Source organism: Ranitomeya variabilis, chromosome 1 (genome assembly GCF_051348905.1).
Source record: "Ranitomeya variabilis isolate aRanVar5 chromosome 1, aRanVar5.hap1, whole genome shotgun sequence".
In the NCBI taxonomy this organism is placed as follows: Eukaryota; Metazoa; Chordata; class Amphibia; order Anura; family Dendrobatidae; genus Ranitomeya; species Ranitomeya variabilis.
This window is the reverse complement of record NC_135232.1, coordinates 376042574-376056260: the sequence shown is the minus strand read 5'-3', so window position 1 is coordinate 376056260 and position 13687 is coordinate 376042574. Positions and strand designations below refer to the sequence as shown.

Below are 13687 nucleotides of genomic sequence, written 5' to 3'. Positions count from 1 at the left end.
GGCACATGCCACCCCCCCTGCTGCTGGCAGACACAGGCCCCCCTGTGCTGCTGGCAGGCACATGCCCCTCCTGTACTGCGGGCAGACACATGCCCCCTGTGATGCTGGCAGGCATATGCCCCCCTGTACTGCTGGCAGACATATGCCCACCCCTGTGCTGCTGGCAGGCATATGCCCCCCTGTGCTGCTGGCAGACACATGCCCCCCTGTGCTGCTGGCAGACACATGCCCCCTCCCTGTGCCGCTGGCAGGCACATGATAAAATAACAAACACTTAACTCACCTTTCCCTGATGGCTTCGTGCTCACAGCTCCTCGGTTGTGCTTCCTGTTTCCCAGGCATCGGACCATGTGACCTGGGCACACAGTGATGTCATCACTGTGCTGTGCCGATCACATGATTGGATGTCAGCACAGATACAGGAAGCAACCGAGGAGCTGTGAGCATGGAGCCATCAGGGGAAGGTGAGTTAAGTGTTTGTTATTTTATCATGTGTGTGCCAGCAGCAGGGGGGGGAAGCATGTGTCTGCCAGCAGCACAGGGGTGGGCATATAAGAGTGAGGGGGCCATATCCATGATGGGAGTGGGGGGGAGTGCAGGCACATGTAATATTCGCTGCTCCCCTGTGAATCAACTCGGCACAGGTTCAGCACCAAGGTGATGGACAGCAGGTGCAGTGAATATTACATGAGGCTAATGAGTGGGAGCACAGAACCTCCTGCTGTCTCAGCAGCCCGCAGGCAGCCCACTCCAGCCCCCTGACACCACTCCAGAGCCGCCCCCCTCCTCTACAGCACAGCACACAGATTCGGATTATAAGATGCACCCCCCACTTTCCCCCAAAATTTTGGGGAACAAAAGTGCATCTTATAGTCCGAAAAATACGGTACATACATATTGTATGTGTTTTGAAGAATATTTCCTTTGAAAATGATATGTAAATGACATAGAGAATTCCTCTATGCAAATGCTCATGTTAAAATCAAATTGCAATCACACTGCATTAGGATGTAAATCGGATGCTATGTGTTAAAAATTGGATTGTACTCGCACAAAAACGCATGACACATGCATTACACCCGTCCAACTTTGCAGGAACAAAATCAGAACAATTTTAAAATTGCTGGTGTGACTCCAGCCTTAGGCTATGTGCGCATGTTGAGCATTTGCTTGCAGAAATTTCTGCATGGTTTCTGCATCTCTTGGCAGCTAAAATGCTGTGGCAAAAACATGCGTTTTGCCTCGTTTTATGAGTCTTCTTTGCCGCAGCTTTGCATGCAGTTTTGCATGCATTTTTGTACAGCAATAAAGGCTTTTTTGAGCTAAATATATTTTAAGTTTTGTGATGTAATTTCTTGGTTCAACACCTTCTTTTTCATTCTGATGCAGTAGCATCAGTATAATAGGATTAGGGCTTGGTGTCAGCAGCTGTCATTGACACCAAGCCCTAGGTTTAGTAATAAAAATGTTTCAGCCAGACACCCTCATTAATAAGCTGGTAAAGACACACACACAAACAAACACTGTAACCAGCCTATGTAGGAGCGTTTACACAATAAACCTACATAGGCAGTAACCAAACAGCATCTGTTAATTTTTACAAAAAAATGAAAGAAAAAAAATGGTGTGGGCCCCCGAGTAATTTTCTTAACCAGCAGAGGGAAGGCCGATGGCTGAGGGCTGATGTTAATATTCTGGGAAGGAGCCAATAGCCATAAAGGTTCACAGGCTATTAATGTCAGCTCACAGCTGTTTGCTTAGCCTTTACTGGCTAGTTTACAGGGGGACCCCACAAAAATATTGTCATTGGGTCCCCCTATAAAATCTAACTAGCAAAGACTAGGCAGACAACTGCAGGCTGATATTAATAGCCTAGGAAGGGACCATGGGTAATGACCCCCTCCCAGACTAAAAATATCAGCTCTCAGCCACCCTAGAAAAGGCGCATGTATAAGATGCGCCAATTCTGGTGCTTAACCTCGCTCTTCCCACTTGCCCCGTAGCGATGGCAAGTGGGGTAATGGTTGGGAGGACTGATGTCACCTTTTTATTATCAGAGGACATCAAGCCCAGAGGTTAGTAATGTAGAGGCTTCTATAGGATGCCCCCATTACTAACCCCATAGTGATATTTATAAAAAAAAAACACACACAGCCAGAATAAAGTCATTTAATTGAAATAATAACACATTCCTTTATTGAATCTAAGTTAAACCATACTCACCGAATGCATAATCCTCCTATTGACTCCAATGGCGTTCAGCTGTATTCGGTGATTAAATTGGCGAATATTGCAAATTCGGCGATCGTGATCTGAACCGAATATTGAAATATTCACTCATCTCTAGTTATAACGCCCCTGCGGGAGTGATAACATGATTTGCAAGAGCCAGCATGAGACTTTCTTTCCAACTTGTTATTACTCTGAAGCTAGGTGAATGCTTCCCAACATTAGAGGCACAAGTCCAAAAGCACTGAAGAAACCTGACGTCAGAAGAACAGAGATTACAGCCAATCGGCTATTTTGCACATAAAAACCAGACTTTTAAAATACATTTTTAATTCATCTGCAAATATGTCATTCAGGATAAAGGGCTTGTTAGGCGGGGTCTGAATAAAGTAAAATACAAATGCTGGTGGGTTGGAGGGCATGGGGACTTGTCTGATTAACTTTAAAAGGGTTGTCTTTTTTTTAGGGTTTTGGGCTCTATTGCCCAAATCTGTGTTAGGAAATTCACCACTGCAGAATTGATTTTTTTAGTGATACTATGGTGACCGAAAATAAGAAATGTTGTTGTTTTGATTTCGTTTTTCGTTATGGTATTTAAAGATCGGCTTAATTAACTTTATATTTTAATAGATTAGACATTTATGGACACAGCCATAGAAAATATGTATATTTTGTATTTTTTTTCATATTTCATTATTGCGAACTAAGGTAAAGGGGAGTGATTTAAATTTGTACCTATTTTTTATATTGTGAAAAACTTTTTCCTTTACTTTTCACTTTGTTGGTCTCCTTGGGGACTGGAACCTGCGACTCTTTGATCGCTTGTATTATATACAGCAATACCACAGTACCACAGTATTTCAGTATATGGTAAAAATGACAGTCTACTATCACACCCAGCCACAGGCTGGACATCACAGAATAGCTCACAGGACAGGGATGGAGGCATTCAGCCATCCCCTGGCTGTAATGTCCACCCATCGATTCCATGCAATCATGTTGCAGGGGCAGCCAAGGAGCGGTGGAACTAACGTCAGGGACGAATCACCTAGGGTAAATGCCACTGTCAATGACATGAGGTTGACCACAGCAATTGGCACGTGTGCCAATCACTACAGATAAAAGTAAATGTTCAGCTATATGTTATAACAAGCATCTGTCCAGTGTGGAGCGGGCTATGCTTCTGAACCTGTTCTAAAGTTGCTGACACATTTCATGATGTAATGGGACATCATGAGGCATTAAGAGGCTAAATTTGTAGGCTTTTAGCCAGAGAGAGGCATTTTTGATAAAAATTAGGTTTAGGATCCCATCAAAGAAAGATTCAGCGCGCCTTGTCGTGGATGGTGGGCTCACAAGAATTGGAAAATTTCTGCCAGTGAAGTACCTTTATTTTATAAATATAATTTATATAGCAGTAGTGCAGTCCAAATTCAATATATTCAGTGTTTGCATACACCTTAGGGCTTAAAGAGTGCTGCTATATTCTTTTATTTGAAGAAGAAGCTCAAGGGACTAAACATACACTGTATGCACATCGAGTTGTTTTTACATTGCAATGCATATGGTCAATCTTTAGAGTTTATTTAGGCAGGCAGGTTACGGCAGTGTACTTGTCTGAAAAATACACCATGTTCACACACCCTAATAGATGAAAAAAACTTAGGAGATACGGGGGTCAGCTGGTGCCCTAGTCCGCTAGCCGAAACCTCATGGACCCACTCTCCTTTTACCACGACGAACAAATACATAAATTCAAAGTCAACATATGGATAACAGTCAATGACTCCTGGATCACTGTAAATAGACGTATGGTTAATTAAGATAAAATTCTGTGTCGTCATATTTTCTATACATAATAAAAAGCTTTGCTACAGATAAATGGTGTATTTAATATAGTCAAATTGCATATGATACATTGATGCAACATTAGGAAAAAACAATATTCGCATTTATGACTCTGTTTTGATCCCCACTGCTCGCTATTGCAGTGGTTACATTGGGCATTCTGAGTGAAAAGAAGGCACATAATGGAGTTTTGATTACAGCTGTTTCAGATAATGGAAGGATAATGAAAGTTACATATTTCACCATCAAAAGTGAATTATATAAACATTTTTTTGACCAGAGAACTCTTAAGTATGCAATCACAGGACACTGATCCATATTCATTGTCCACTGTAGGGCATGCGTGTCATTATCACCAACGCCACACAGCCCCAGGACACAAAGTTAAAACAACCATCAGAGCTGTTCCAGCCACCCAACTGATGTGCAGATAGCGTCACTTAATATTCCTGTCTAGTCCTACGGTACAGCTAGCTCCTGCCTTTTACATGTTCATTTTTTAATATTCAATGTAATGCTACTCTTTAACAAACGCGTTACTCCCTGCTTCTTTTATGAAGCCTCCTGTGGTCTTTTAAGGGATTGTTAACCAAAGAATAGATCATGGTCTTTCAGCATGAGGAGATTTAGAAACACTCCATTAAACTTTTCACTGTGTACAGTTTTATCAGGAGCAATCACTCACCTCTGAGTAGATGAGCAAGCTGTGGAGTAAGTAGCTCGGGCGCCTCCTCAAGAATCTCTTTTGCTACTAAGACAGAAGATGAGTCATGAAACTCTCGATTCCCATAATATTGCTTCTCTGGATTTATGGCTTTTATAACTGATGCTTCCAAACTTTCATCCTCACTGTATAGGAGCAAGAAAATGTTTGTTTGCAATCAACTTATGAATAATTTAGACATATTATGGGGTAGTCAAGTAAACACTATTAAGTATGGAAAATAGTAGATGTAGAAATTATAGAGAGCATAGTACTGTACATATAATGTCCAGCATTTTCCCCCTAACCCGCTAATACGCATTATACAAAAATCATTCTGACCCACCAATATCAAGATCGACTGACAATCTAAGGCTAGGTTCACATTTGCAGTTGAGTCCGCAGTGCTTCGTGCGCAACCGCAAACGCATGGCAAAATGCATGATAACGCTGCATCTTTTTATCCGCATCAACTTACGCATGATGGATAAAAAAACGCAATGTTTGCATGCGTTCGCGTTGTTTATATGCGATTGTTATGAAAACATTTTTCATGGGATTTCTGTGCATAGACCCTTGTGCAAATGCAAGAGAATGCATCTCCTTGCGTTCCTATGCATTCCCATAGACTGTAATGCGTTGTTTTGACGCACTACTTCTGCAAGCGTCTGCATGGGTATGGTGGCGGAAATTTGACGCCAAAAAAATTCAAACATGGTGTGTCAGCCGCGCCCAGCTGCACACCGCGAAAATACGCATGCGTAAGCAAAAGCGGGAGAACGCATGAAAACACATGCACCTGCGTCTACAATGTTAAAGATAGGAAATCAAGATGCATACGGATGTATGAGTCAGAAACGCTGCGGACACAACCAAAAATGTGCAACCAGCCTAATGTGTTTGAGGGCCTTCCAACCCTTCCAGACAGAAGATGTTGTGGGGAATAAAGGTGGGTCATTTAAATTTTAATGCCCTACCATTTTGTTATTCAAGCAAGAAGCTGCTGTGAGAAAAGTCTGACCATGGCTTTCTCTGTGTTTGAAAACACATGGGAAATTTAGCTAAGTCAAAAGGAGAGCAATAACTGTTTGATGTGTATGGGGGCTTGACAGTATTTCCTCCATACAGTGTGTAAAAATGAATAAACTTTATCAATATATGTTATTACTTATCTTGTTAAAATCCCAAGTTACAGCCCATGTTAGAATCCAAAGATTCTATGCCACGTATCGATGACCAGCTCGATCAGTTGGCTGGGGCTAAGTACCTGACCATCATGGATCTGTGCCAGGGATACTGGCAGATCCCACTGACCAAAGAGGCCAAGAAGCGCTCTGCCTTCATCACCCCATTTGGACTGTATGAGTCCACCGTGATGCCATTCAGCATGAAGAATGCCCCTGCTACATTTCAGCAGATGGTCAACGCGCTGCTCCAGGGACTTGAAGGGTACGCGGCTGCATACCTGGATGATATCGCCATCTTCAGTCCCACATGGAAGGCTCACCTCGGACATCTGACGCACGTGCTTAGGCGGATCCACTGGGCAGGTATGACCATCAAGCCAGAAAAGTGCCAGCTGTGTAAGAGCTAGGTCTTCTACCTTTGTCACCGGGTAGGCGGCGGGGGTTCTGAAGCTAGAACCCGGGAAAGTACATGCCATCGCATCCTTGCGCACCCCCAGAACTAAGAAGCAGATGATGTCCTTCCTGGGGACAGCTGGGTACAGTTTGTTCCACACTATAGTACCCTGGCCAAGCTCCTGACGGACCTCACCAAGAAAAAACTGCCTATCGCGATAGACTGGTCAGTTGCCTGCGAGACCGCTTTTCAGGCACTCAAGACCGCTCTCTCCAGCTCCCTAGTACTACAAGCCAGTAACTTTGCATGGCTGTTTGTAGTGCAGGGACTTTGGCCTCGGTGCCATGCTCAGCCAGGTCAACACAGCGGGCCAGGAGCATCTCATCCTGTACAGGACCAGGAATCTATTGCTGAGCGAGGTGGCCTACTCCACGATGGTAAAGCAGTGCCTGGCAATTGTGTGGGCCCTGCAGCGTCTGCAGCCGTATTTGTATGGGCATCGCTGCATCATGGAGATGGACCACAACCCCCTCAGTTGGTTACACATGGACTCCGGGATGAGTGGGAGGTTGCTGCGTTGGAGCCTGGTGCTCAATCAGTACCACTTCTCCATTCGCCACAAAAGGAGCTGTGACCATGGTAACACTGATGGGTTATGCAGGCAAAGAGATTGATGGAGTGCGTTTGGGGGAACACAGGAATGTGATGCCCCATAGCGCCCTCTAAAGGGGGGAGGTATGAGATATGGGAAAATGATATCTAATTGATATAATCTTGATATCTGATGGAATTCCCTATCAGATACGGTTTGGCCCAAAATACTTGCTCCAAATTCAGCTCCCACCTTTGCAATTTCTTTCAGGCCAAAGGGGGAGTCAAATACACATTGAACAACAGGACCTCATTATCCAGCCAAGGCACTTCCTTGGACAAGGCAGACTAATGTCTTTTTTTAATTTGCTCAAGCAAATAGGCCTTTGAAACTCTATCCAGGGAGGGGGGGGGCAAAAGACATACAGTAGACCCTGCGTGCCCCAGCACCAAGTCCAGCAACTATCACAGGGTTTGAACTCTTGTGCAGTTACCAGCCAACTTGCTTCCTTTGTTGGACTCAGACATATTGGCACCACAGATCCCCGGCTCAACAGCACCAGGCTCTGAGATATTGAATCTAAAAAATGACCTATAATAAAAGAATACAATATCTCTGAACCTAGCTGAGCACATAATCGAAAGCCCATACCATACAACCACCTACAGAACTCTACGTTAGTGAGTTATAAAGCATAGCTACCAGGATTTAAATACGATAGCCACATTTGTTCTCCCTGCACAAATAAAATAAAGCATGAACCCAGTGGCGCCACCGACGTCCCATTTAGAACTTTGGGAGAAAAGTTATGTGTATCCACATGTCACGGCCTCGGATACTTACCTGCCTTCTCCCATCCCTCGGCGCGCTCCCGACTCGGTCCCTCGCTGCTCCTCCTCTGTCTTCTCTGGGTCCCGGTGCGTTATCACCTCGCACATGCGCGGTCGCACCTCCTCCGCCGCTGGGTTCCCTGGGAGGTCGCGACCTTGTGGCTCCTCCCCAATATGGCAGCGCCCATCGGGTATTTCTTCTCGGCATCTTCCTAGGTAAGATGCCTGTGCTTCTTATGGAATTCGCTGCATTTCTTGCCAGCGTCTTCTTTATCCTCAGGCCCCTTTTTGTCTCTGCCATTCCAGCACTGTACCCCTGCCGTTCCTGCCCTGTGTCTCTGCCGTGCCTGCCCAGTCTCTGCCGTGCCTGCCTTGTGTCTCTGCTGTTCCAGTCCTGTGTCTCTGCCGTGCCTGCCCAGAGTCTCTTCCGTGCCTGCCTTGTGTCTCTACCGTGCCAGCCTTGGGCCTCTGCCGCATTTGCCCTGTGTCTCTACCATACCAGTCCTGTCTCCGTCGTGCTTGCCTGGTGTCTCAGCCGCACCTGTCCTGTGTCTCTGCGATGCTACTCCTGTGTCTCTACCGTACCAGTTAGGCATCAAGACTAGTCTCCCAGTTCTCCCTGCCTCTGTCCGTTTCCTTCAGTCCTCAGTCTCTTTTCCTCTCCTCCTTGTAGTCGCCCCTTTGGCTCTAGCAGTTGTGTCTCCATCCCCCTTGGGCCTGCTCCTAATGCTCCCTGTATAGGGGGGTGGTTCCATCTGGCCCGCTCGCGCTCGGAGGCTCTTGAGTCACGACCCAGAGGGTCCACTCTCGGGTTCTTCCTGAATCCTAACAGTAAGCACAGGCCATGGACCCCACTGGTGCTTCTGCCGCTCAGAAAGAGCTGGTCTTTTTACGGGAGAATTAGACCCGTATCATGTCCTTCATGAAAACAATGGACACCCGACTCTCCTCGCTTCAGTCACAAGAATTTAGCCTGTCTTCAGTCTGCCCAAAGGCTCAATCCACGGCAAGCAAGGTGGTCTCTGTTCTTCAAATGGTTTGACTTTGAACTTAATTTTCGACCCAGCAATAAGAACATCAAGGCGGATGCGCTTTCTAGACCTTTCCAGATCTTTCCAGATCTTTTTTTGCCAATGGACGTTGAGGAGAGTCCGGCACATATCATCGATCCAGCTAGGATCATGACTCTAGCTCCCCTGAGAGTGATCTCTCCACCACCTGGTAAGACGTTAGTTCTGGATCAGGACAGAGAGAGTTTTGCGTTGGGGACATTCTTCCAAGATTGCAGGTCATGTTGGAGTCAAGAAGACACTCTCTCTTATCTCTCGCCATCTCGCCGTTTCTTCGTCTTGACATCTCGGAGTTCATTGCTTCCTGTCTCTCGCCATTATTGGTGGCCGTCTCTTCGTCTTGATGCCTCGGAGTTCATTGCATTCTGTCCTTCCTGTGCCAAGAACAAGGTCGCCAGACAACTACCGCCGGGACTTCTGCATCCAGTGCCTGTGCCTTCTGTCCCTTGGAGCCATATTGCTATGGACTTCATTACCGACTTGCCTCGTTATTATAATTGTACTGTCATTTTGGTAATCGTGGATCGGTTCTCCAAGATGGCCCACTTTGTTTCTTTACCAGGACTGCCCTCCGCTCCTGAGTTGGCGAGAATCTTTTTATACCATGTCCTCCGGCTTCATGGCTTCCCACAACATGTTGTGTTCGACCAAGCGGTCCAATTCACCTCGTCTTTTTGGAGAGCTCTTTGCAGATTAATGAAGATCAACCTGGATTTCTCTTCCGCTTATCATCCACAATCCAACGGCCAAGTCGAACGAGTCAATCAAGTTCTAACTTCCTACCTCTGGCATTTCTCCAATGCTCACCAAGATGATTGGGTCTATCTTCTCCCATGGGCCGAATTCACCTATAACAATCACCCCAGTGAATCTTCTTCCAAGTCTCCCTTCTTTGTAGTTTTTGGGCAACATCCTGGTGTTCCTCTTCCTGTTTCTATCACCTCAGATGTACCGGCAGCGGACTTTTTGTCCTTCGAATTCTCTAAAGTCTGGAGGGAGACTAAAGAGGCTCTTGAAAAGGCTAGTTGCAGAATGAAGAGATATGACGATAAGAGGCGCCTGGACGCTCCTCCATATTGTCCCGGTGATAAGGTTTGGCTCTCTTCACGTTATATTAAACTTAAGATTCCCTGTCACAAATTAGGTCCTCGTTACATTGGTCCCTTTCAGGTCTAAGTCGTATCAATGACGTATCCTACAAATTGAGATTACCTGCTTCGCTACGAATTCCTAATGCTTTCCATGTGTCACTTCTCAAACCAGCAGTTTTTAATTATTTTCACTCTTCTCTCTCTCTTTCTCCTCAACCCAGCACTTCTGATGGTGTCTCTATTGTAAAGGATATTCTTGCCAAAAAGAATGTTAGGGGGAGAACCTTTTTTTTGATTGATTGGGAGGGATTCGGTCCTGAGGAGAGATTGTGGGAGGCCCGAGAGAACATCAATGCTCCTCTTATCAAGAAGAGATTCCTCTCTAGCACTAAAGAGAGGAGTAAGAGGGGGGTACTGTCTCGGCGTCGGATACTTACCTGCCTTCTCCCATCCCTCGGTGCACTCCCAACTCGGTCCCTCGCCGCTCCTCCTCTGTCTTCTCCAGATCCCGGTGCATCATCACCTCGCGCATGCGCGATAGCGCCTCCTCCGCCGCTGGGTTCCCTGGGAGGTCACGACCTGATGGCTCCTCCCCAATATGGCAGCGCCCATCGGGTATTTCTTCTCGGCATCTTCCTAGGTAAGATGCCTGTGCTTCTTTGGGAATTCGTTGCATTTCTTGCCAGTGCCTTCTTTATCCTCAGGCCCCTTTTTGTCTCTGCCGTTCCAGCCCTGTACCCCTGCCGTTCCTGCCCTGTGTCTCTGCCGTGCCTGCCCAGAGTCTCTGCCGTGCCTGCCTTGTGTCTCTGCCGTTCCAGTTTTGTGTCTCTGCCGTGCCTGCCCATAGTCTCTGCCGTGCCTGCCTTGTGTCTCTGCCATTCCAGGCCTGTGTCTCTGCTGTGCCTGCCCAGAGTCTCTGCCATGCCTGCCTTGTGTTTCTGCCGTTCCTGCCCTGTCTCTGCCGTGCAAGTACAGAGTCTCTGCTGAGCCTGCCTTGTGTCTCTACCGTGCCAGCCTTGTGCCTCTGAGGCATTTACCCTGTGTCTCTGCCATACCAGTCCTGTGTCTCCGTCATGCTTGCCTGGTGTCTCAGCCGCACCGGTCCTGTGTCTCTGCGGTGCCACTCCTGTGCCTCTACTGTACCATTCAGGCATCAAGTCTAGTCTCCCAGTTCTCCCTGCCTCTGTTCATTTCCTTCAGTCCTCAGTCTCTTTTCCTCTCCTCCTTGTAGTTGCCCCTTTGGCTCTAGCAGTTGTGTCTCCATCCCCCTTGGGCCTGCTCCTAATGCTCCCTGCATAGGGGGTGGTTCCATCTGGCCCATTCGCCCTCGGGGGCTCTAGAGCCACGACCCAGAGGGTAAATTCTCGGGTTCTTCCTGAATGCTAATACCACAGTTATAGCCATAAAACCATGCTCTCAGATATGGGAGGAGAGAGGCTGCACAGCCTAGGGGTTGGCACAGCATGCGGGAGGGAGCAGCCTAGGGGATAATCGGCAGCTCCTCATTTTGGACTGATGGTTTTTCTACTGGTTGGAGGCCCATTAGTTGATGCGGCCAGGGAATTACGCAACAAAGATTTGGACTGGTGATTCATCAGCGCCTCCCTGTGGTCACATGCTACATAACACGGTAATTGTGATCTATTTGTATCCTACCCTTGTACTACACTCCTGACTGTATACTTGTATATTGTTCTTGTATGCAGCTCTGGCAAAAATTAAGAGACCACCCCATCAAAACCCTTTCATGGGCAGCCCAATCTCCAGACCTGAACCCCATTGAAAACCTCTGGAATGTAATCAAGAGGATGATGGATAGTCACAAACCATCAAACAAAGAAGAACTGCTTACATTTTTGCGCCAGAAGCAGTGTGAAAGACTGGTGGAAAGCATGCCAAGACGCCTGAAAGCTGTGATTAAAAATCATGGTTATTCCACAAAATATTGATTTCTGAACTCTTCCTGAGATAAAACATTAGTATTGTTGTTTCTAAATGATTATGAATTTGTTTTCTTTGCATTATTTGAGGTCTGAAAGCAATGGGGTTTTTTCAATTTTGACCATTTCTCCTTTTCAGAAAAAAAATACAAAATTTATTGCTTGAAATTCGGAGACATGTTGTCAGAAGTTTATAGAATAAATGAACAATTTACATTTTACTCATAAATTTTCCTATAAAGAGAAAAATCAGAAAAACGGAACATTTTGCAGTGGTCTCTTAATTTTTGTCAGAGCTGTGTATATACCTATATCTTTCTAGTTAGCCTTTCAGGGATTAAACATAAAATTAATCTTAGGCTGCTCTTTTATCTTGATTCATGAATCCCCAAGTCGGCACGCTCGGTTGGTTATTATACTCTACCCAGGGGTTTGTTTCTGACCCGATATAAGCCTGTTGTTGGACGAGGCTTATATCTAACGGGGAACTGATGGCAGCATAGCGTACTGTGTTAGTGAGGAACTCTGACAGTGACGGCCGGGAGGTTTATATATATCCCCAGCCTGGACTGGTGATATATATTCTCCCTCACTGGGAGCACCTCAATAACTCGTATCTATAAGGGAAGCCTCTCCGGGGACTATTTGCCCGCTGTGCAGTTCCCTGACTGACCTGGAGTAAGTGGTGGCACCAGAGAGCCGATGCCTGCTGGGTCATTCTCTCTCCTCGCCAGAGGTGAGTGAAGTCAACACACCCCTTTCCCTGTACGATCCATCACACAACCTATTATTTTGTTATGCTGATTTAGTATTTATGTAGAGTGGCATATAAAAGTGTGGGCTCCTCTGGTCAAAATAATTGTTATTGTGAAGAGTGATGCAAGTTGAAGATGAAATGATCTCTAAAAGGCCTAAAGTTAAATATGACACAATTCCTTTTAGGCAAAAAATAATACATACTGCCATTTTTTACATCTTAAAAATAATAAAAACAAAAATTTCCCAAAGCAAAACCTTGGGCACCCTGCATGGTTAGTACCTAGTAGCACCATGTTTTGCAAGTATCACAGCTTGTAAACACTTTTTGCAGCCAGCCAAGAGTCTTTCAATTCTTGTTTGAGGGATTTAATCCATTCTTCCTTGGAAAATCCTTTCAGTTCTGTAAGAAACCTGAGTCAACTTGCATACACTGCTATTTTGAGGTCTAACCACAGATTTTCAATAGTGTTCAGATCAGGGCACTGTGAGGGCCAGTATAAAACCTTCAGCTTGCACCTTTTGAGGTAGTCTATTGTGGATTTCAAAGTGTTTTTAGGATCATTATTATTATAACTCCTTATCCGAATAGCTATAGCGCTTCCCGAATAGCTGCCTCATTAACCTGGATACCTGAAGTGCCCCCGATAATCAGTTGCTTGGTGCCTCAGCTGCATGTGTTGCAGCTCCAGGTATCCGGGGTCCCGATGCTGCTATTCGGTAAGCACTATAGCTATCCGGATAAGGAGTTATCCGAAGCTATTCGCTCATCCCTAATCATTATCCATTTGTAGAAGCCATCCTCTCTACAACTTCAGCTTAGTTTTACAGATGGTGTTATGCTTGCATCAAGAATTTGTTGAAATTTAATTTAATCTATTCTTCCTTCTACCCGTGAAATGTTCCCTGTGGCATTGGCTGCAACATAGCCCCAAAGCATAATTTTTCCACCCCATGCTTAAAAATTGGCGAGATGTTATTTTTCTGAAAGTCTGTGACCTTTTTCCTCCACTCATCTTTGATCATTGTGGTGAAATATATATTTTT

General features: G+C 45.6%; 1 protein-coding gene across 4 annotated transcripts in view; it reads right to left on the bottom strand.

Annotated features, from left to right (window-relative positions):
- The window catches only part of PRUNE2 (prune homolog 2 with BCH domain), a 488633-nt gene that overhangs the window by 369668 nt on the left and 105278 nt on the right, over nt 1-13687 (bottom strand). For all 4 annotated transcript variants that reach the window (XM_077249022.1, XM_077249023.1, XM_077249020.1 and 1 more), the window contains exon 4: nt 4763-4926. In XM_077249022.1, coding sequence (XP_077105137.1) covers nt 4763-4926 — 164 coding nt within the window. The remainder of the gene's footprint in view (nt 1-4762; nt 4927-13687) is intronic.